We start from the raw sequence: 22249 nt of genomic DNA, 5'->3' as shown, positions 1-22249 counted from the left end.
GGGAAAGGCTTTTCCCGGTTTTTTTCCTGACTCTGGAATGGGCCGGGAAAAACCAAATCCTGAGGAGAAGTCCGGGGATGAATTCCCGGTTTTCCAGCTAAGGGGAGAGAAGGGTCAGGAATTCCAGGCTGGATCCCAAAAGCACGGCAGGAGCAGGGAATGCCATCCCTGGGAATTCCCATTCCCGGGAATGAGGGATCAGGGAGTTGTTCCCAAGGTTTTTCATTTCCTTGGAATATCGGAGCAGGAGTGGCTTTTCCTGCAGGATTTCTCCCCGTGCTTTCTTGGATTTGTGGGGTTTTCCAACCGGGCCTTTGGAAAAACAGAGGAATTCTGGAATGGGAGGGAATTGGAGGCTCCACTTGGAATTTTCCAGGTGCAATCCTTGATCCCTCATTTTCTGGGAATGCGATGAAGCCACGGCACATCCAATTCCCATTCCCGTATTTTCTCAGGGATTGGCTCCGTCCCTGCCCCACTGAGGGATTTTTTGGGGTCCGTGGATCCATGGAAGGGGAGAATTCCCGGTGTTTTCTGGGGGGGTTCATTCCCGGCCCTTCTCCTCCTCCCGCTTTGGAGATTTCCAGCTGGGAATGTTCTCCGGGAAATGGCGCCACTGCCCCCTGCCTGCGGAGCCGGGAGGGACCGGGATACGGATGTGGGATACGGGATGTGGGATACGGGATGTGGGATACGGGATTTGGGATACGGGATGTGGGATAAGGGATTTGGGATACGGGATTTGGGATACGGGATTTGGGATACAGGATTTGGGGTACAGGATTTGGGATACGGGATGTGGGATACAGGATTTGGGTGAAGGGATTTGGGATATGGGATTTGGGATATGAGATTTGGGATACAGGACTTTTGGGATACAGGATTTGGGATCCAGGATTTGGGATACGGGATTTGGGATATGGGATGTGGGATACAGGATGTGGGATACGGGACTTTTGGGATATGGGATTTGGGATATGGGACTGGGGATAAGAGATGTGGGATAAGGGATTTGGGATATGGGATGTGGGATACGGGATTTGGGATACGGGATGTGGGATACGGGGTGTGGGATACGGGATGTGGGGTACGGGATTTGGGATACGGGATGTGGGATACGGGATGTGGGATACGGGATTTGGGATACGGGATTTGGGATATGAGATTTGGGATACGGGATGTGGGATACGGGATGTGGGATACGGGATTTGGGATACGGGGTGTGGGATACGGGATGTGGGATACGGGATTTGGGATACAGGATTTGGGATACGGAATTTGGGATATGGGACTGGGGATAAGGGATTTAGGATAAGGGATTTGGGATACGGGATTGGGATACGGGATTTAGGATAAGGGATTTAGGATAAGGGATGTGGGATTTGGGATCTGGAATTTTTGGCAGACTCACATGGGAAGGGAAGGGAAGGGAAGGGAAGGGAATAAGGAAGTGCCCGAATTCCAAGCACAGAATGAGCCGGGAATTTTTCATCACCTGGAATTTCTTGGATACTCAAGGCTTTTTTTTAAAAAAAGGAATTTCTGGGATAAAGTTTTGCTTCCCTGCTCCAAACCCTCTGGAAAAGGTGGATTTGGGATAATCCCAGGGATCAGTGGGTTATTGGGAATTCAGGGAGCCTGGAATACGATCCCAATAATCCCAAGGAGCATTTGGAGCAGGATCTGATCCTACAGAAAATCCAGGAGGGATAGGATGTGGGAAAAAAAGTGGGAAAAGGGGATTTAACATCCAGAAAAATCTGAGGTTTCAATATTTTAATTTTGGGATATTCAGGATGAGGCTGCAATCCCCGGGAACTTCGGATCCCGGGAATTTGGGGGGTGAGGATGGGCTGGAGATGGAGATCCCATTTTTCCTTGGAATAAATCAGGATATGCCAGGGAACAGCAGCTCCTGTTGCAATCCCAGGGCTGGAAAATAATTAGGGAATAATGCAAAAAACCCAGGATTTGACGTGGGAAAACCATCCTGGAACACTGATTGATTGATTGATTAATTAATTAATTAATTCCGAGCTCTGCTCCCAGTTAACACCTCCGGAATTAATGGAGTCGCACGGGAGCGGGAATCACCGGGATAATTTTATTAGGAATAATCAGCAATCCATGACATTTTCAACTCCTTATCAACATTCCTGATTTTTCCACCCACACCTCCCATTCCACACCCAAACATGGGAACAACTCCTGGATTTTCCCACCATTTTTCCATAATTTTCCCACCATTTCTCCAGGTGGGAAAAGCCGCCATTCCTAAAAATCCAGAATTGTTTTTCTGGGCAGGGAAGGATTTCCACGGAGAGGGACCCAGGAATCCATAACGTTTTCAATTCCCTATCAACATTCCCAATTTTCCCACCGACGCCTCCCATTGCACACCCAAGCACGGGAACAACTCCTGGATTTTCCCCCCGTTTTCCCACCAATTTCCCCATTTTTCCAGGTGGAAAAAGCCGCCATTCCCGAAAACCCGGCGTTGTTTTTCCGGGCGGGGGAGGATTTCCACGGAGCCCGGATCGTCGGAGCTAATTAGCGGAATGGCCCCATTATTTATCCAGGGACACGGAGTCCAATAATTGCTATTGCAGCTCGGAAGCGGCTCCGGGATATTAATTCCCGATTTTTCCTGTCAGCTCCGTACAGTAAAACTTCCAAATGGGCCCCCGAAGGTGCAGAAGCTCATTTTAATCCTCCTTTTTCTTTGGAATTGGCAGAATCTCCTTCCATAAAAGCCGGAAAAAAAGCGGGAGAACGGATAATATTTTGCTCCGAAGGAAGCCGTTAGAAAATCTTATTATTTTTCCCGCTCCCTGACCTTTTCCCGGCTTTCCGCTGGAGGAAAAGTTCCTCGGATTTAGGGGGTTGTGATGTGGTGAGGATTTTTTTGGGAGAATCCAGGGAATGGGTTGGGTCTGTTCCCTCTGGAAGCAGGGAAAGGATGGATTGGTGTCCCATGGAAAAGATTTTGGGTGATTCCCATGGCACGGAAGATTTTGGGATTTACTTTTCCTGGGATTTCTCAGGGTTTGTCCCATTGCATTTCCCATCCCTGGATGTTATTCCCATGGCACGGATGATTTTGGGATTTGCTTTTCCCGGGATTTCTCAGGGTTTGTCCCATTTCATTTCCCATCCCTGGATGTTATTCCCATGGCACAGAAGATTTTGGGATTTGCTTTTCCTGTGATTTCTCAGGGTTTGTCCCATTTCATTTCCCATCCCTGGATGTTATTCCCATGGCACGGAAGATTTCGGGATTTGCTTTTCCCAGGATTTCTCAGGGTTTTTCCCATTGCATTTCCCACCCCTGTACCTCATCCCCATGGCACGGAGGATTTTGGGATTTGCTTTTCCCAGGATTTCTCAGGGTTTTTCCCGTTTCATTTCCCATCCTGGCACTCCAGGAAGGTTCCCAAGGGATTCTCTGCTCTTTGGGGCTGGATTTTGGGTGGGAATCAGGGGAATTTTTCCCAGGGAATTCCTGAGGGATTCTCCACTGGCTGTGACAAGATTTTGGGTGGGAATTCGGGGTTTTCCCCACCCAGATTCCTGAGGGATTCTCTGCTGGCTGTGCCTGGATTTTGGGTGGAAATGAGGGTGGCAATGAGCAGCTTTTCCCACCCACATTCCCAAGGAATTCTCCCCTTGCTGTGCCCAAACTTTGGATGGGAATGAGCATTTTCCCCAGCCAGGATTTTCCAGAGAATCCTGGCTGATCCTTGAATGAAAACCCCGGGAACAGCACCAGGAATTCCCTTAAAATTCACCTGATTTAAACCAACCCCAAATCCCAAAACTCCCACAATTCCCCCCAGGAAAAAAAAAAAAAAGTGGGAAAAAGGCGATTCCTGGCTGAGCCCAATCCTGAGAATTTCTCCGTGGGCCGGGGAGGCTCCGACGGAAGAAATAAAGGCGGGAAGATCCCGTTTTCTTGGGGAAACTCGTAAAGCCGGTCGGAATCCGACATAAACCACAATTTACACCCGGCATTTATCCTGGAAATTGCGGTTCCGTGCGGCTCACGCAGGCGGATAAATCAAATTTTATGGGATTCTGCGGAGTTCTTCCAGGGAAAGGGAAATTTAGTGGGATTTGAAGGCTTGGGAAAACAGGGGCCGTTCATCCTGGGAAACATCGGCTCCCACATGGAGAAGGATGAAAATCCATCCCTCGGGATTGGAGCTTTTCCTTAAAAAATGGCTCGGTGAAATATTCGAGGCATGAGCCGGGAAAAATTCCCAGGTTTTTTTGGCGTGTTCCTGGTTTGGGGTGGGAAAACTGGGCCTCAGCCCCCCCCGAAAAAAGGGATTTAGGGATGATTCCCGAATTCCTGTGTTCCTGCAATTTGGGAAATAGCTGGAGCACCCCAAATCCCAGATTTCAGCTCAATCCCTCCTCCAAACTCCCCATTTTTATCCCAGATCCCTCTAAATCCCAGCTAAAACCATTCCGGGACATCCATTCCCTGGGCAGGACAGGAAAAAAAACCTTCGGAAAACTTTTGGAGGTGGAGGTTGCTTGTCCTAATTAATGCCAGCCCGTCATTAATTAATTGTTATTAATTAGGGGCCTAAATTAATGCCAGGATTTTGGGATCCCTGCTGCAAATATTCCAGAGGTTTTCCCGGGATGGGATCCAAGGGCGACTCCAGCTTTTCCTGTTTTTTTGGGGCAGGAATGGGGATTTTAGGGAAAGAGGTTCTCCCGCTCCCAATAAAAACAAGGATGGAGCCAAACACTCGGAATTTGCTCCGGGAAGGGGGAAACATTCCAGGCTCCGGAATTTCCGTGGGATGGGCCCGGATTTGGGGCCGGAGGCTCCGATGGCGCTTCCTTCCCTTTGGGATGGGATTCCAGGCTGCCCCCGGGGCAGGAAGGAAGGGAGGAAGGGAGGGAGGAGATCCCGGTGGGATCCGTGGGCATCGGGAACGCCCCGGGATCCAGGATTGCCGGCTCCGGAAAAGGCAGCTCCGGGATGTTTGTGTGGGATTTTTTTTATTTCCCTGCTCTTTTTCCCGGTTTTCCGTGGTTTTATCCATGGATCAATGGTGGGAGGGGGTTGGGAGGAGATCCCTGAGGATTCGCAGCTCCTGGAATTCTGGAATTCCATCCCGATCCCATTCCGTGATTCCGTGGATCCTCAGGGATCACGGCTCTCTCCAAGGGAATCCTCCCACGGAGCCAAAGATTTTCCCACTCCCTTTTCCCAAGGAAAAGAGCTGGATCGGGCTGGATCATTCCCATCCGAATGGAATTTTTCCATGGAATACCAGGGAATACCATCCTAATTTTTCCCTGGAATACCAGGGAAAAATTCCACACGTTTTCGGAGGATGATCAGGCCTTTCCCAGGAGAAGCTCTCTGGTGTTATCCCAGTTTTCCAGAAGGAGAAAACCCATCCTTGGATAGGGAAAACTGGATTTTTCTGGCTTTTCTCAGGATCCCGCACTGGGTAGGGACATTCCCCATCATTTGGGGTGATGTCCTGGATATTTTCATCGGGAATTGGGATGACAGGACACAGGGAATGTGTTCCAAGTGGAAAAGGAGGAGCTCAGGTGGGATTTTGGGATTCCCTGGAATTCTCCCAGGCCACATTGGAGCACCCTGGGATAATGGGAATTCTTGGAATAGGATGGGAACAGGATGGGATTTAAGACCCTTCCACCCCAAACCATTCCACCATTCCTTCTTTGGGATTTTCCCTGGTTTTCCAGCAAAACACGGCGGAGAAAACCAGGGCGGATTTCTGGGAGCAGGTGGAGCTCTCCCCCGTTCCCCCTCAGCTCCAGGACAATATTCCACCAATATTTGCTCGGGGAAATGAGGAGGCGCCGAAAGAGCCCCGGGAGGAGCAATCCAAACACACCTGGAGCGGGGATGGATCCGCGCCCGTCGCCATGGCGATTATCGGGATCCTCCGGGATGGCGGGAATGGGATAAATCCTGATGGACACCGGGCAGGCCCAGGGCTGGGCTTTGGGGCTGGTTTTGGGGCTGATTTTAGGATTTTGGACACGCCAGGGTCACTTTGAGCTTTTCCAAAGTGGGAAAGGGATAAATCCTGCCAAATGCTGGGATCCAAGGTGGTTTTAGGGCTGATTTTGGGGCTGGTTTAAAGGCTTTGGGGATCTTGGGGTCACTGTGAGCTTTTCCAAAGTGGGAAAGGGATAAATCCTGCTGGATGTTGGGATCCAAGGTGGTTTTAGGGCTGATTTTGGGGCTGATTTTGGGGCTGATTTTGGGGCTGGTTTTGAGGCTAGTTTTAGGGTTTTGGGGACCTTGGGGTCACTGGGAGAATTTCCAAAGTGGGAAAGGGATAAATCCTGCCGAATGCTGGGATCCAAGGTGGTTTTAGGGCTGGTTTTGGGGCTGGTTTTGGGGTTTATGACATCTTGGGATCACTGTGAGCTTTTCAAAATGGGAAAGGGATAAATCCTGCTGGATGTTGGGATCCAAGGTGGTTTTGGGGCTGGTTTTAAGCCTGATTTTGGGGCTGGTTTTGGGGCTGATTTTGGGGCTGGTTTTGAGGCTAGTTTTAGGGTTTTGGGGACCTTGGGGTCACTGTGAGCTTTTCCAAAGTGGGAAAGGGATAAATCCTGCTGGATGTTGGGATCCAAGATGGTTTTAGGGCTGATTTTGGGGCTGATTTTGGGGCTGGTTTTGGGGTTTATGACATCTTGGGATCACTGTGAGCTTTTCAAAGTGGGAAAGGGATAAATCCTGCCGGATGTTGGGATCCAAGGTGGTTTTAGGGCTGGTTTTAAGCCTGATTTTGGGGCTGGTTTTAGGGCTGTTTTTACGGCTGATTTGGGGATTTTTGACACCTTGGGACCACCAGGAGCTTTTCCAAAGTGGGAAAGGGATAAATCCTGCTGGATGCTGAGATCCAAGGTGGTTTTGGGGCTGGTTTTAAGCCCAATTTTAGGGCTGATTTCGGGGTTTATGACACCTTGGTGTCACCGGGGTCTTTTCCAAGTGGGAATTGGATAAATCCTGCTGGACTGAGCAGGTTTGGGGTGATTTTAAGCCCGGCTTTGGGATCCCGAGCCCATCCCCTCCCCGCGGCCGCGCTCCGCGAATCCCCGGGATAAAAAATGGGAAGCGTTTAAATGGTGAATGGGTTTCATGTTCCTGTCAGCGCCGAGGGTTTGTTCCCGTTTATAAACTCATCCGTTTGGAATGACATCGGTTTTATGGGAGCCATCAGCCCTGGGTGACGGCGTTCCCGTGTTCCACCATTACTGCCCGATTGGATTTGCAGTAAAGAACGGGAATGGGAATCGTAAATCTCCCGCCAGGAGATTTAGGGCTCCTGGAAGGGGGAACGGAGCCGATCCCAGCGCTCCTGGAAGGGGGAACGGAGCCGATCCCGGCGTTCCTGAGGGATGGAGGGGTGGCCAGAGGTGGGAGGTGGGTGTAGGGCAGGGAGAGGTTTGATCCCACTCTGAAATTCCACAAAAAAATAGGGGAAATGGGGAAGAGAACAAGGTTTAATTCTGTTCCTTAAAATTCCTTGAGAAACGGGGAAAGTGCGGAACAGAAGAACATTCTGGGAGGGAAAATCCTGCCCTGGCTTGGGGTGGGAATAGGGGTGGCAGGGAGAGGTTTGATCCCACTCTGAAATTCCACCAAAAAATGGGGGAAATGGGGAAGAGAACATGGTTTAATTCTGTTCCTTAAAATTCCATAAGAAACGGGGAAAGTGCGGAACAGAAGAAAATTCCAGGAGGGAAAATCCTGCCCTGGCTTGGGGTGGGAATATGGGTGGCAGGGAGAGGTTTGATCCCACTCTGAAATTCCACAAAAAATGGGGGAAATGGGGAAGAGAACATGGTTTAATTCTGTTCCTTAAAATTCCATAAGAAACGGGGAAAGTGTGGAACAGAAGAATATTCTGGGAGGGAAGATCCTGCCCTGGCTCAGGTGGGGCTGGGATGCGTCAATCCCAAGATTTGGATCCATAGGCAAAGGGATGAAGGGGTTGGAATCCCACCAGGATGGTCCTGGAATAGCCCTGGAATGGCCCATCCCAGCTTTCCCCTCTCCAGGTTTCCAAAGGAATTTTAGGAATTCTCCATGGCCATCGGTCCTTCCTTGAGTATTCCAGAAAAATTCGGGATGGGTCTCCAGGTGTTTCCAAGCGCTGCTCTTTGCTTTGCCCCGGCTCATTCCCACCAATCCAGGAATTCCTGCTGTGTATTCCCAGAGTTCTCCACAACTCAGGAATGCCGCCCCAATCCCGGGAAATATCATGGATTCATTATCCACCCTTCCCATCCTCCCTCTCCTGTCCCTTTATTGTCTCTCCCACCCAGATTTCCTCGTGTTTTCCAAGGATTTTTTGGTGATTTGGCGGCACTTGGCTGATTCCCCACTCCTGGAGATCCCTCAATCCATGCAGGACCCTCCTGGTGTGGAATTCCAGCCCCTCTGGAAGCAAATCCAGCGTTTTTTAACCCAGGATCAGCACAAAGACTCCCCCCGCTCCGTGGATTTTTTTTTTCCCCCTCTTTTTCTTTTCCTTAATTCACTGCCCGGCGAGTTCCTGATTGACTCCGGGACCAATTAAAGGAAAATTTAATGGGAGAATGGATGAACTCCCGGAGCTTTCCCGGCCATCCATCACTTTTTTATAGCAGGAGCCGGGAAGGAGCTCAGAACTTCCCGCTGGGAATGGGATAATGAGGAGGGCACGGAGAGGATTCCCTGGGATTGCCGGGATGCGGCTCCAGGCTGGGATTCACCGCCCTGATCCCGGCGTTCCGGGGGCTGCGGGGACCCCTGGGGAGGCTGGAAAATGTTGGGATCATGGGATGGATCCTGGAAACCATCCCTGATCCGTCTGGTTCTGGAGTGAGGGTCAGGAGGGGTGTGGGGCTCCCAAAATCCCATCCCGGAGATTTGGGGCTCCCAAAATCCCATCCTGGAACTCTGGGGCTCCCAAAATCTCATCCTGGAGATTGGGGCTCCCAAAATCCCATCCCAGAGATTTGGGGCTCCCAAAATCCCATCCCAGAGATTTGGGGCTCCCAAATCCCATCTTGGAGATTTGGGGCTCCCAAAATCCCATCCTGGAACTCAGGGGCTCCCAAAATCCCATCCTGGAACTCAGGGGCTCCCAAAATCCCATCCTGGAGATTTGGGGCTCCCAAAATCCCATCCCGGAGATTTAGGGCTCCCAAAATCCCATCCCGGAGATTTGGGGCTCCCAAAATCCTATCCTGGAACTCAGGGGCTCCCAAAATCCCATCCCGGAGATTTGGGGCTCCCAAAATCCCATCCTGGAGATTTGGGGCTCCCAAAATCCCATCCCGGAGATTTGGGGCTCCCAAAATCCCATCCTGGAACTCAGGGACTCCCAAAATCCCATCCTGGAGATTTGGGGCTCCCAAAATCCCATCCTGGAACTCAGGGGCTCCCAAAATCCCATCCCGGAGATTTGGGGCTCCCAAAATCCCATCCAGGAACTCAGGGGCTCCTAAAATCCCATCCTGGAATTCTGGGGCTCCCAAAATCCCATCCTGGAGATTTGGGGCTCCCAAAATCCCATCCTGGAACTCAGGGGCTCCCAAAATCCCATCCCGGAGATTTGAGGCTCCCAAATCCCATCCTGGAACTCAGGGGCTCCCAAAATCCGATCCTGGAGATTTGGATCTCCCAAAATCTCCATCTCAGACTTGTGGGAATCTCTGGGATTTCCAAAATCCCATCCTGGAACTTTTGGGCTCCCAAAATCTCATCCTGGAGTTTTGGAGCTCCCAAAATCCCATCCTGGAATTCTGGGGCTCCCAAAATCCCATCCTGGAGATTTGGGGCTCCCAAAATCCCATCCTGGAAGTCTGGGGCTCCCAAAATCCCATCCTGGAGTTTTGGAGCTCCCAAAATCCCATCCTGGAGATTTGTATCTCCCAAAATCTCCATCTCAGACTTGTGGGAATCTCTGGGATTTCCAAAATCCCATCCTGGAACTTTCGGGCTCCCAAAATCTCATCCTGGAGTTTTGGAGCTCCCAAAATCCCATCCTGGAATTCTGGGGCTCCCAAAATTCCACTCCAGAGCTTTGGGGTTCTCAAAATCCCATCCCAGGGCAGAGCCAGGCCCTTCCCATCCCCTCCCAAATCCTGCTTCCCATCCCGGCAGGATTTGATCCAGAGGCAGCAGGAAAAGGAAAAACCCCGTAAAAAACCCCGTAAAAAACGCCGAGGAAATGGAAACCAGCCCAGGCCCCATTTTTCAGCCGTAACTCCATAATAAAAATAACGGGATAATGATTTTTTTTTGGTTTTCTGGGATGATATTAAAGGCCGGGATATCGATCCCACATTTGCCGGGCCTCGGATGGAGCCGCGGGTTTTGACGGAGAGAGCAATAAAATCCTCACTTTCCCAATTTCCCATAAATGTCAGCGCCGTGTTACAAATTCCCGGTGATGTTCCCGACCCTCCCTTCCCACAAAATGGGGGAATGGGGGAACGGCCCCGAGGGGAAAGTTTGGGATCAGATCCGGGCTGGGAAGGGGCTGCGTTCCCATGGGATCCCGTTTCGAGGGTTCTGTTCAATCCCAAATCCCTGGAATTTGGGGTGAGGGCCCAATGTCCGCCCTGGATCCTGGAGTCTGGATCCCACCTGGATTTGGGGTCCTGGAGCTCTGTTTAAGCCCAAAATTTGGGATAAGGCCTCAATGTCCCCCTTGGATCCTGGAGTCTGGATCCCACCTGGATTTTGGGGTCCGGGATCCCTGATCCCACCTGGATTTAGGGATAAGGTCCCAATGTCCCCCCTGGATCCCAAAACCCTGATCCAGCTGTGATTTTTGGGGTCCTGGAGCCCTGATCCCACCTGGGATTTTGGGATAGGGGCTATATATCCCCCCGGATCCCAAGCTCTGATCCAACTGGGATTTTGGGCTCCCAGAGCCCTGATCCCACCTGGATTTTGGGATCCCAGAGCCCAGATCCAACTGGGATTTTGGGATCCCAGAGCCCTGATTCCTCCTGGATTTTGGGGTCCGAAACTCTGATCCCACCTGGATTTTGGGCTCCCAGAGATCTGATCCCACCTGGATTTTGGGATCCCAGAGCCCTGATTCCACATGGATTTTGGGATCCCAGAGCCCTGATTCCTCCTGGATTTTGGGGTCCGAAACTCTGATCCCACCTGGATTTTAGGGTCCAAAACTCTGATCCCACCTGGATTTTGGGCTCCCAGAGATCTGATCCCACCTGGATTTTGGGGTCCGAAACTCTGATCCCACCTGGATTTTGGGCTCCCAGAGCCCTGATCCCACCAGGATTCCTACCCAAAGTTCCCCCATCCCCGTTTGGAGCTTCCCTCCCGACCCCCCACATCCCGGATTTATGGCTCTGTGGGAACCCGAGCTGCCATAAAAAGCCGTTCCCTGTTTTTCCGGCCCCGCCATCCGTTATCCGCTGTCATTCCCAGCGCTCCCAGAGGCGGACCCGATCGATGTTTTGTTTTATCTCCCTTTTTTTCCCAATAATTTTTTTAATCATTTCTCCCGCGGATAAATAATTCCCGGGAAAGCCGCGCTCAGCACTTTTGGAGAGGGGGGAAAAGTGATGAGGTCAGGAGAGGGAGAGGGAGGGAGCGGGGCTGGAGCTTCCCGCGGAATTCCCAACGGGAATGGGGCACGGAGGGGGCGCCCCAAAAATGGGAAATGGGGTTTGGGGGGACTGGGATGGGATGGGATGGGATGGGATGGGATGGGATGGGATGGGATGGGATGGGATGGGGTGGGATGGGATGGGATGGGATGGGATGGGATGGGATGGGATGGGATGGGATGGGATGGAATGGGATCAATGGGATCCATGGGATGGGATGGGATCAATGGGATCCATGGGATGGGATGGGATGTGATCAATGGGATGGGATGGGATCAATGGGATCCATGGGATGGGATGGGATCAATGGGATGGGATGGGATGGGATGTGATCAATGGGATGGGATGGGATGGGATGGGATGGGATGGGATCAATGGGATGGGATGGGATGGGATGGGATGGGATGGGATGGGATGGGATGGGATGGGATCAATGGGATCCATGGGATGGGATGGGATGTGATCAGTGGGATGGGATGGGATCAGTGGGATCCGTGGGATGGGATGGGATGGGATGGGATGGGATGGGATGGGATGGGATGGGATGGGATCAATGGGATGGGATGGGATGGGATGGGAAAAGGGACAGGGATGGGGACAGGGACCTGTCAATTCCGCTTCCCGTGGAATTCCCAGCAGGAATGGGAGATGGAGCTGTCACCTCAAAAATGGGAAAAGGGGTTTGGGACGACTGGGATGGGATGGGATCAATGGGATGGGAAAAGAGACAGAAAACGGGACAGGGGTCTGCCAACCCCCATCTGCTTCCCATGGAATTCCTAAAGGGAATGGGGCATGGAACTGCCACCCTGAAATGGGGGAAAAGGGTTTGGAGAGTCTGGGATGGGGACAGGGATGGGGACAAGGACAGGGACAGGGACCTGCCAACCTCCTCTCTGCTCCCTTTGGAATTCCCAGCAGGAATTGGAGATGGAATTGCCACCCTAAAACTGGGGAAAAGTGGGGGTCTGGACTTCCCTGGGACAGGGGATTTTAGGGATCAGCACAGCCCCTTTTAGGGATGAGAAATTTGGGATTTGGGATCCCAGCCAGCATTCCCAGCCGTTTTTTGGGGTGGGAAATTTGGGATTTGGGATCCCAGCCGGGGTTCCCAGCCCCTTTTTGGGACGGGAAATTTGGGATTTGGGATCCCAGCCGATATTCCCAGCCCCTTTTTGGGGTGGGAAATTTGGGATTTGGGATCTCAGCCGGGGTTCCCAGCCCCTTTTTGGGGCGGGAAATTTGGGATTTGGGATCCCAGCCCCCTGCTGCCTCTCCCGCCGGGGCCGCTCCCTCTCCCGGCTCCAATCCTGAGCTTCTGCTGCTTCCTTGTGGCAAAATCTTGGAATGACACGGCCTTTCCCTGAGTTCCTGGCCCGGGACGCGACCCCAAACCCCGGGAGATTCCCTCGGGAGCAGCTCCAGGGTTGGGATCTCCGGCCCTGGAATCCCGGGAGGGAAATCCTTCAGCCGGGTCCACCCCCGCGCTGACCTTTGGCGGCTCCCGGAGAATTCCAAGTGGGAATTCTGCTGGCCAGCCCTTCCCAGAGGCCGTAAATATTCCCGGGAAGGTGATGGAGGTGCTTGATTTTCCTGGGATTCGTTTTTAAAGAGCTGGGATGTAACCCCGGAGTCCTGGTGGGAATTCCCGGGATATTTATGGCAGGAAGGTTCTTTCATTCCCTTCCTTTTATTCCCGAATTTAAGCTCAGGATTAAAGGTGGAATTCCCACATCTGTGACACCCTCAACTCCCCAAAATTCGGGATTTTCCCTGGGATTGCTGCCCCCGTTGGGAATCAGGAAAAGGGGGTGGCCAGGTGGGAGGGTCCCACTGGGATTTGGGATTTGCTCCCAAGGCTCAGCATCCCAAATCCGGTTTATCCATGGCCGGGGGAGCTTCATCCCTCTGGGATTGACCCAGATGGGAAAAAGGGATGGGATGGATGAGACTGGAGAAAAACAGGGAACCTCTGGAAAACCGGGAATGAGCGGCTCCAGTTTGACCTCCAGGTGCCCCAGATCAGCTTTTCCCTGGGGAGATTGGGAACAAATCCCAGCAGGAATGGGGCTCATCCCTCCCATTCCCTCTCTCCCTCCTCCACTGGCTCCTTTGGGGGTCCCTGGAGGGGCTCAGGACCCTCCGGATAACCGGGAATGAGCGGGAAGAGCGGGACCAGTTTGATCTCCAGGTGTCCCATATCAGCTTTCCAAGGGGGAATTAGGGAACAAATCCCGGCAGGAATTGAGGTCACTCCTCCCTCCCTCCTCCTTTGGGGCCTGGAGGTCCTCAGAGGGGCTTGGGACCCTCTGGAAAACCGGGAATGCCAGGGGAAAGCAGCTCCGGGAGTTTGGTCTCCAGCTGCCCCACATCAGCTTTTCCAAGGGGAAATTAGGGAACAGATTCCAGCGGGAATGGGGGTGGGGTCTCCCTCCCTCCCTCGCTCCCACCGGAGCCGCGGGGTGAAAGCTGAAAGTTGAAGAGTCCAAAGCCGTCAATCCCGACTTTCAGCCGGCGCTGGGAAAGGGAAATATTTGGATAAGGCGCGATCCGGAGCTGCCGCTGTTTACAAATCCCGGTGCCACATCAAACGCGGCTCCCTTTGGGAAGCGCTTCCCGCTCTCCCGGCTCCTTTTGGGAGCTGTCACGGGAATTATTTGATGTTTCCCTCTCTCCTTTGTTTGTTTACGTTCATTAAAGCCGGGAGAATCCATCAAATCCTTGGCTGCGGTCAGTGCGGAGCGCGCGCGGCCGCAGGTGCGGAGCGGCCGGCGATGATGGAGGATCCATTTATCCCGCGGGGCGTGTGGAGGGAATGACACATTCCCGATAAATCCAGCCCCGTTCCCGCCCTCCCGCCTTCCCCCGGCCGCCCTGATGGATGGGTTCCTTATCGGCAACACGGAAAAGCCGCTGTCGAGCCCCGGCCGCGCTTCCCGGCCGGATGCGGGGGCTGATCCCGGCGTTCCGCGGGTTCCCGGGATCAGCCGGGATTTATGGAAGCCGTTCCCCAGCCCTGCTGGACGTCATCTTGGGCAGAATCCCAAAAAATGATGGATCCCCCTGGATTTGCCCAGCTGCGGGGAGTCATCCCAAGTTTCTTGCCTCTGGAATTCCCAAATTTGTTGCCGACGGAATTGAAGAGCTTGGCGTCTCCGGAATTCCCAAATTTGCCGCCTCTGGAATTCCTGAGTTTGCCGTGCCTAAAATTCCCAAATTTGTTGCCTTCAGAATTCCCCAGTTTTCCCGGAATTCCAAACTTTCTCCCAAGTTCTCTGCCTGCAGAATTCCCAAGTTTGCTGCGTACAGAACGAGGCCTCCAAGGCCATTCCCAGAAAAACGAGGCCTCCAAGACCATTCCCCCGAAAATGGGGCTTCCAAGGCCTCACCATTCCCAGAAAAACGAGGCCCCCAAGGCCATTCCCGGGAAAACGAGGCCTCCAAGGCCATTCCCGGGAAAATGAGGCCGTCGGGCTAACGAGGAATGGTCGGAGCACACCTGAACGCTCCGGTGGAGCCGCAGCAAAAGTCGGGATTTACGGAGTCCCCGCGCGGACAGGAAAGGACGGGAAGTTTATCATGGATTAGGGAATTAATGGGGATGGATTCCCGCCCGCTGATGGATGGGGTGGGCGCTCCATTAGGGAATGATTTAGGATTTTCCGGCTCATTGTGGATCAGGGAGGGCTCGGCCGGGGCAGGGCCGGGACCGGAATGTTGGGATTGGGGAAGGATTGGGGAACAGGGGAGGAATTTCAGGGATTTTCAAGTTATGGATCCGTCTTTTTATATTTTTATATTTTTATTCCCATATTTTTCACTTTTATGCGCATTTATTGCGAGATAATTTAGGATGGAAAGGATCCTAAAGCTCATCCAGGGCCACCTCCCACCATCCCAGGGTTCCCAGGATTTTGGGATGAGCTGGGAATGGCAGAGCCCTTCCGGGCTCCGGGATGAGATTCCATGGGCAGATCCTCCATGGGAATTGGGTTTTCCATGGGAATTGGGTTTTCCATGTCCATAACCCAACCAGATTCCAGGGAAAAAGGGCAGCTCCAGCCTCATCCCGCTGAATCCCAGAATTCCAAGACCCTGTTCCCTATTCCCAACGATGGGAATATCAGCAGGATTGGGATAAACTGGGATTTTCACCCCAAACGCTTCTTCCCCAAAGGAAGGGGCTGGAAACCTTGGGATGTGGGGATGGGAATGGCAAATTCCAAGGTTTTCCTTTGCTCTGCTCCCTGCAGGCCTGGAGGAGATCCCACGGCCCTTCCAGGATTCCGGGAATATTTTGAAGCAAGGATACCTGGAGAAGAGATCCCGAGGTAAAACCGGGAATCCCAGGAGAAGATCCAGGGCTGCCACCTGAAAATTTGGGAAAATCCCAAACTTCCAGCCTAAAAAAACCCCAGGAAAAATCAGGAAATCCACGGATTTCCACCGGCAGGCGCTTCCAGGTTTTTCCAACGCCTTGCCCGGCTCATTCCCTTTTCCAGAGCATCCAAATTAAATCCTGGAATTAAATTAAGCCCAGCCCAGGCCTGGAGGGCAAAACTAATGAGGAGAAAAAGCCGGGAAAAGCTCCAGGGATTCGGGATCATCCCACATTTAATGCGGAGATAAGAGCCGGGCTCGGAATCAGCCTCGGCCTTATCTCCCTTTTCCCGTGAAAGCCACAAATTATTCCCTTCCCTAATGGGATTTTCTCGGGAATTATTGATGGGGAGAGGCAGGAACAGCTCCTGGCTTTTCCCTGGCTTAACTCCCGCTAATTTCTGATTTAACAACATTTCCCAGAGATTTAACCCCAAACGCGTTCCCTGGCCGCAGCGAATCCACGAGAAACGCATCCCAGAGGAATAAAACGGGGCCTTTTTCCTGCTTCTCCTGATTTTTCCTGACTTTTCCCATTTTTCTCCCATTTTTTCCCGTTTTCCAGAGCCCAGCTTTTTCGGCTCCGACTGGCACAAGCGCTGGTGCGTCCTCACCCAACGGAGTTTCCTCTACTACGCCAACGAGAAAAGTGAGTGGGAAAAGAATTCCCAGCTTTTGGGTGGAAAAGTGGGATCTGGCCATGGAAAACCGCCATTCCCAGCTCCTGGACGGGGAAATCCCAGCTGGATTTGGGTTTTTTTTCCATTGGAGCAAAGGGAAATTTTGGGGCATTCCCCCTTCCCAGAATTTTCCAGCCGTTTCCCTTTCCCGGATTTTCTGGACGTTCCCCTTGTCTGGAATTTTCTAGACACGTGCCTCAGTTTCCCTCCATGGATAAACCCCCCTGAGCTGTGTCCAGGGGTGGAAAAAAAGCTGGAAAATCCCAAATTTTCACCCAATTCCCTTTTCCCAGGCAAGCAGCCCAAAGGCTCCTTTCCCATCGAGCGCTACCAGGCCCACCTGGACCCCCAGCTCCGGAAAGATTCCCGGAAAAAATGCTGCTTCCAGCTGCTCTGTCCCGGAAAACGCTCCTACGAGGTGGGAAATGGGAATTCTGTGGGGGAAATGGGAACTTTGGGGGGAAAATGGGAATTTTTGAGGGATGAAAGGGAATTTTGGAGGGCAAACGGGAATATCAGGGGAGAAATGGGAATGGATTTCCATGGATTAGACCTGACAGCTTTCCTGGGATAGCCTGGCTAGGATTTCCATGTGTTTCCATGGGTTTCCATTGATTTCCATGAGTTTTCATGGAATTCCATGGGTTTCCATGGGTTAGGTTTTCCACCTTTCCTGGGATATTCTGGCTGTGCTCTGCTCCCACTGGGAGCCAGGAGATAAATTCTGGGAATGGCTTTTCCGGGTGTCCCAGGGTTGGGAATGGCGGATCCCTGTCCCCTCATCCCAAACCCCAAATCCCAAATCCCAAATCCCAAATCCCAAACCCCAAATCCCAAACCCCAAACCCCAAATCCCAAATCCCAAACCCCAAATCACAAATCCCAAACCCCAAATCCCAGATCCCAAATCCCAAATCCCAAACCCCAAATCCCAGATCCCAAATCCCAAACCCCAAACCCCAAATCCCAAACCCCAAACCCCAAATCCCAAATCCCAAACCCCAAATCCCAGATCCCAAATCCCAAACCCCAAATCCCAGATCCCAAATCCCAAACCCCAAATCCCAAATCCCAAACCCCAAATCCCAGATCCCAAATCCCAAACCCCAAATCCCAAACCCCAAACCCCAAATCCCAGATCCCGGGATAACGGATTCTCCCGGCAGTTCGCAGCTCCGAGCCCGGCCGAGGCCCAGGATTGGGTGGAGCAGATCCAGTTCCTCCTCAGGGGTGAGTCTGGAGCCGTTCCCGGTTTTTGGGTTTTTGGGATCTTTGGGAAGCGTTTTCCCACCTGGATCGGGGCTTTCCATCCACCCACGCCCGGATTTGTGGGGAGTTGCTCCAGCTGGAGGCAGAGAAAATTCCAGAAACTCTTTGGAACCCTCTGGAATTTTCCAGGACCTCTGGAACCCCCCCAGGTGCATCCCTTCAGGACTCATCCCTGAATTTGGGGCTATTTCCTGGGATTTTCCATCTTTCCTTGGTTTTTTCCTTGTTTTTTTGCCCATTCTCAGGTGCAGGATTTGGATCCTGATCCCGCCCCTCTGGAATCGGGAGAATTCCCACTTTTCCATCTCTTTTCCCCTCTTTCCCTGCAGACCTGAGCTCCCTGACCATTCCCTGCGACGAGGATGAGGAGGAGGAGGAGGAGGAGGAGGAAGAGCTCTCCAAGGACCGGGACAGCTCCGATTCCATGAACAATTCCCAAAATTCCACCCTGAATCCCGAGGAGCCGGAGCTGGAAGACGAAGACATCTACGAGGTGATGCCAGGTGAGCTCCCAGATTCCCAACTTTTCCTTGGAAAAACGTAAGGAAACCCCGACTGTTCCCACACCAGCACCATTCCCACATCAAACCCAAAATTCCAAGGTTTTATCCCATTTCTTTATCCCGAGCTTTTGATGGACCTCCCAAATCCAAACCCTGTTTTTCTGGGAATTTCAGATCCAGGGATTCTGCTGGAGCAGCCCTCAGAGTTTTGATGGATTTTCATGGATTTTCATGGGGTTTCATAGATTCCCATGATTTTCCAATCATTTCTATGGGTTTTCATGGTTTTTCCATGGATTTCCATGGGTTTCCATTAATTTCCATGGGTTTCCATTAATTTCCATGAGTTTTCATGGATTTCCATGAGTTTCCATGGATTTCCATGGATTAGGTTTTCCAGCCTTCCTGAGGTAGCCTGGCAAGGGTTTCCACGGATTTCCATGGATTTCCATGGACTTCCATGGGTTTTCATGCATTTCCATGAATTTCCATGGATTGGCCTTCCCAGCTCCCCTGGGATAACCCAACTCTTCATCTTGGGAACTTTTGGGATCTTCTTCCATCCCAAACCCCCCAAAATCCAAGGAAAATCCCCAATCCCATCCTCCCACCGCCCCCTTCTCCCTCCTTTACCTCCTGACCAAAAAACCACGGAAAAAAAACCCGGGAGACGGGAAATGAAAAAACCGGGAAAAGCCACGGAGAGATAATTTCCTCGGCGTTAATGAAGTTTTACAAAAACAGACGCGGCCGAGGCCAAATAAAATTTCACAGGTGATAAATTTTTCCAATTTCCCGGGAAGGATTCGATGGGAATGTTAAATCAGGAGTGAAGGTGTCCGTTCGGAAGCGCCGAGCGCTGCCGGGGAATTTTATCGACTGGAAAATTGAATCAAATTGCTCCATTAAAAACTCGGCTCCGCAGAGATTCCGAAGCTTCCCGGGATGCGCCGGCGGCTCCGGACCCCCGGGATGAGGATCCCAAAAGTGGGGTGGGAGGGAGAAGCGGAATTTTCCAAAGTTTTCCAGCTTTTCGCTTTGATTCCGTCCTGGAGAATCCAAGTGTTGGGTGGGGTTGGGAAGGCAGAGCTTCCCTTGCAGGCCTGATCCAGGAAAACCCTTGGATCCATCGGATTTGATTCCAGCAAAACCCTTGGATCCATTGGATTTCATTCCAGGAAAACCCTTGGATCCATCGGATTTGATTCCAGAAAAACCCTTGGATCCATTGGATTTGATTCCAGGAAAACCCTTGGATCCATCGGACTTGATTCCAGCAAAACCCTTGGATCCATTGGATTTGATTCCTGGAAAACCCTTGGATCCATCGGATTTCATTCCAGGAAAACCCTTGGATCCATCGGATTTCATTCCAGGAAAAGCCTTGGATCCATTGGATTTGATTCCAGCAAAACCCTTGGATCCATTGGATTTGATTCCAGGAAAAGCCTTGGATCCATTGGATTTCATTCCAGGAAAACCCCTGGATGGTGGGGAGGGGCTTCTCCATCTCCATGGATCCCATTCCTGAATTTCCCAGCCCCAAATCCTCCAGGAATGTGCCTGGGAACGGGACAAGGGATGTCCGTGGGATGGGAAATGGGTTTTCCATGGATGGGAAATGGGTTTTCCATGGATGGGAAATGGATTTTCCATGGATGGGAAATGGGTTTTCCACGGATGAGGACGGAAATTTGGGATGCTCCACCCAGCTCCATTCCCTTCCCATTTTCCCAGGCCTTCCCAGCCCCTCTGGAATCCGCCCTTTCCCCGGGATCCCTTCCATCCCTTCCTCCCTAATTCCTCCTTCCTCCCTCACATTCCCAGCCTGGAATTTCCCCTCTGGAATTTCCTCTTCCTGCAGGAATTCACGGATTTGGTTTTCCCGGTGCCCACAACAATTCCGGTTTTCCATGAAAATCTTCCCTAATTCATCCCCTCCCCACCGTCAATCCGGGAATTTTTTATTCCCAGCATTCCCTCAGAGCCCTGGGCCTGCCGCAGCTGTGACATTCCAGGATTTTCCCTGATTTTCCCGCTGTTTTTCCCGGATTTTTCCACTGTTTTTTCCCTCCCCAGATGAGGAGCTGCCTCCGCCATTCCCAGAGGATGAGGAGGATCTCGGGAGCGAGGAGGGTAAGGTCCCAACCCAAAGGATTCCCAGGGTATGGATGGGGGGAATATTTTGGGATTTTGGCCACTTTGGAGCACCCTGGGCTGTGGAAAACGTGGGGAATGGGAAAATTCCAGGGATTTGACTCCTCCCAGTGGTGGAATTCCACTTGGGAAGACTCTTCCCGATGGGGTGAGGAGACATCTCCCAAAATTCCTGGGATAAAGGAGGTGTTTGGGATTTTCTAAGTGGGGTTTTTATCCCTAAAAAGCCAGGGTGGGATCCCGCAGGAATTTTGGGATCCATCCCCCCAGAATTCCATCGGATATTCCCAGGATGCCTCCAATGCCCTCCTGTCCCTCTGGGGAGCAGGGAAGGAGCTGGGATGAGAATTCCTGGGAAAAGAATCCCTGGAAAACTGGGACCAAACTCTCTGGGGAGCACCAATCCCTCGGCCAGCCAGTCCGTGATGGAATTCCATGGAATTCCCAACATTTCCCAGCCGCAAAATTCAACATTCCCAATGGATTTGGGGCCTTTCCCATCCTGGAGAAGCTCCAGGAGAACTCTCGGCTCTGGAATCACCTCCATGATCCTGCGTCCATAAATCCCTCACCAACCTGACCCCTTTTTTTCCCCCTTTTTCCCAGAAAATTCCGACTGGGATTATTCCAATTACTACCAGGGATTGTGGGATTGCCGCGGGGACAACCCCGACGAGCTCTCCTTCCAACGGGGCGACCTCATCCACATCCTCAGCAAGGTAGGAGATGGAAGTTTTGGGGAATTTGTGTGAATTTTTGGGAAAAATATTTGGGGATTTTTTGGGGAATGTTTTGGGAATTTTTGTGATTTTTTTTTTTTAATTTGGCTCATTTTCCATTTGATTTCCCATTTCCAATGGGGCAAATTCATCCACATCCTCAGTGAGGTAGGACCAGGAATTTTTGGGGATTCAGGCTCATTTTCAAGGCCAAAAGGTGCTAAAATCACCTGAAATTAAGATTTGAAAGTAAATTAATGACATCAGGAGAGGGAGTTATTAGTTTCACTGGGTTTTACTGGGTTTTATTGGTTTTTACTGGTTTTCACTGGATTTTACTGGATTTTCACTGGTTTTACTGGTTTTTACTGGGTTTTAATTGTTTTTTACTGGTTTTTACTGGATTTCGTTGGATTTTTACTGGGTTTGGGGCCTATTCGGGCCTTGCTTTGGGGTTGGAGGAGCAGCTTCCCCTCCCGATCCTGCACTTGGCTCTGGAAAGCTGTGAACTCCTCATTTTTGGGGATTCCTGATTTGGGAATTTGGGGAATTGCCTGAGCTGGGATCCCCCCAGGCCGTGTTCATCCAGGGGTGAGGAGGAGGAGGAGGAGGAGGAGGAGGAGGAGAGGAGGAGGAGGAGGAGGAGGGAAAAGGTTGGGAATGTTCACTCAGCTGCGCCTTAATTTCCTTTTCAATCTTGTCCCAATTAATTTCGCGGAATTAATCTCGCGGCGCCCGCTGGCTCCGACCACGGAATAGCGGCTCCTATAAAATCCCATCTGGCGCCTTCCCGGCCTGGCATTCCCGGGAAATCTGGGCGCCGGGAGCAGAATGGGGTCAGGGAATGGTGGAATTGTCGAGGCTGGATCTGGGCGTGATCCCCAATGAGGAA

At 51.8% G+C, this 22249-nt stretch overlaps 1 protein-coding gene across 1 annotated transcript in view; it reads left to right on the top strand.

The window, feature by feature from the left end:
• The window catches only part of SKAP1 (src kinase associated phosphoprotein 1), a 79335-nt gene that overhangs the window by 40555 nt on the left and 16531 nt on the right, over nucleotides 1-22249 (top strand). The window contains exons 5-11 of the mRNA XM_074557903.1: nucleotides 15903-15980; nucleotides 16595-16678; nucleotides 17003-17127; nucleotides 17876-17939; nucleotides 18308-18481; nucleotides 20561-20617; nucleotides 21245-21357. Of these exons, the coding sequence (XP_074414004.1) occupies nucleotides 15903-15980; nucleotides 16595-16678; nucleotides 17003-17127; nucleotides 17876-17939; nucleotides 18308-18481; nucleotides 20561-20617; nucleotides 21245-21357 (695 nt within the window). The remainder of the gene's footprint in view (nucleotides 1-15902; nucleotides 15981-16594; nucleotides 16679-17002; nucleotides 17128-17875; nucleotides 17940-18307; nucleotides 18482-20560; nucleotides 20618-21244; nucleotides 21358-22249) is intronic.

This window comes from Zonotrichia albicollis, chromosome 23 (genome assembly GCF_047830755.1).
Source record: "Zonotrichia albicollis isolate bZonAlb1 chromosome 23, bZonAlb1.hap1, whole genome shotgun sequence".
Taxonomy (NCBI): Eukaryota; Metazoa; Chordata; class Aves; order Passeriformes; family Passerellidae; genus Zonotrichia; species Zonotrichia albicollis.
Note: the sequence above shows the minus strand (reverse complement) of the source record. Positions and strands in the feature narration are given on the sequence as shown.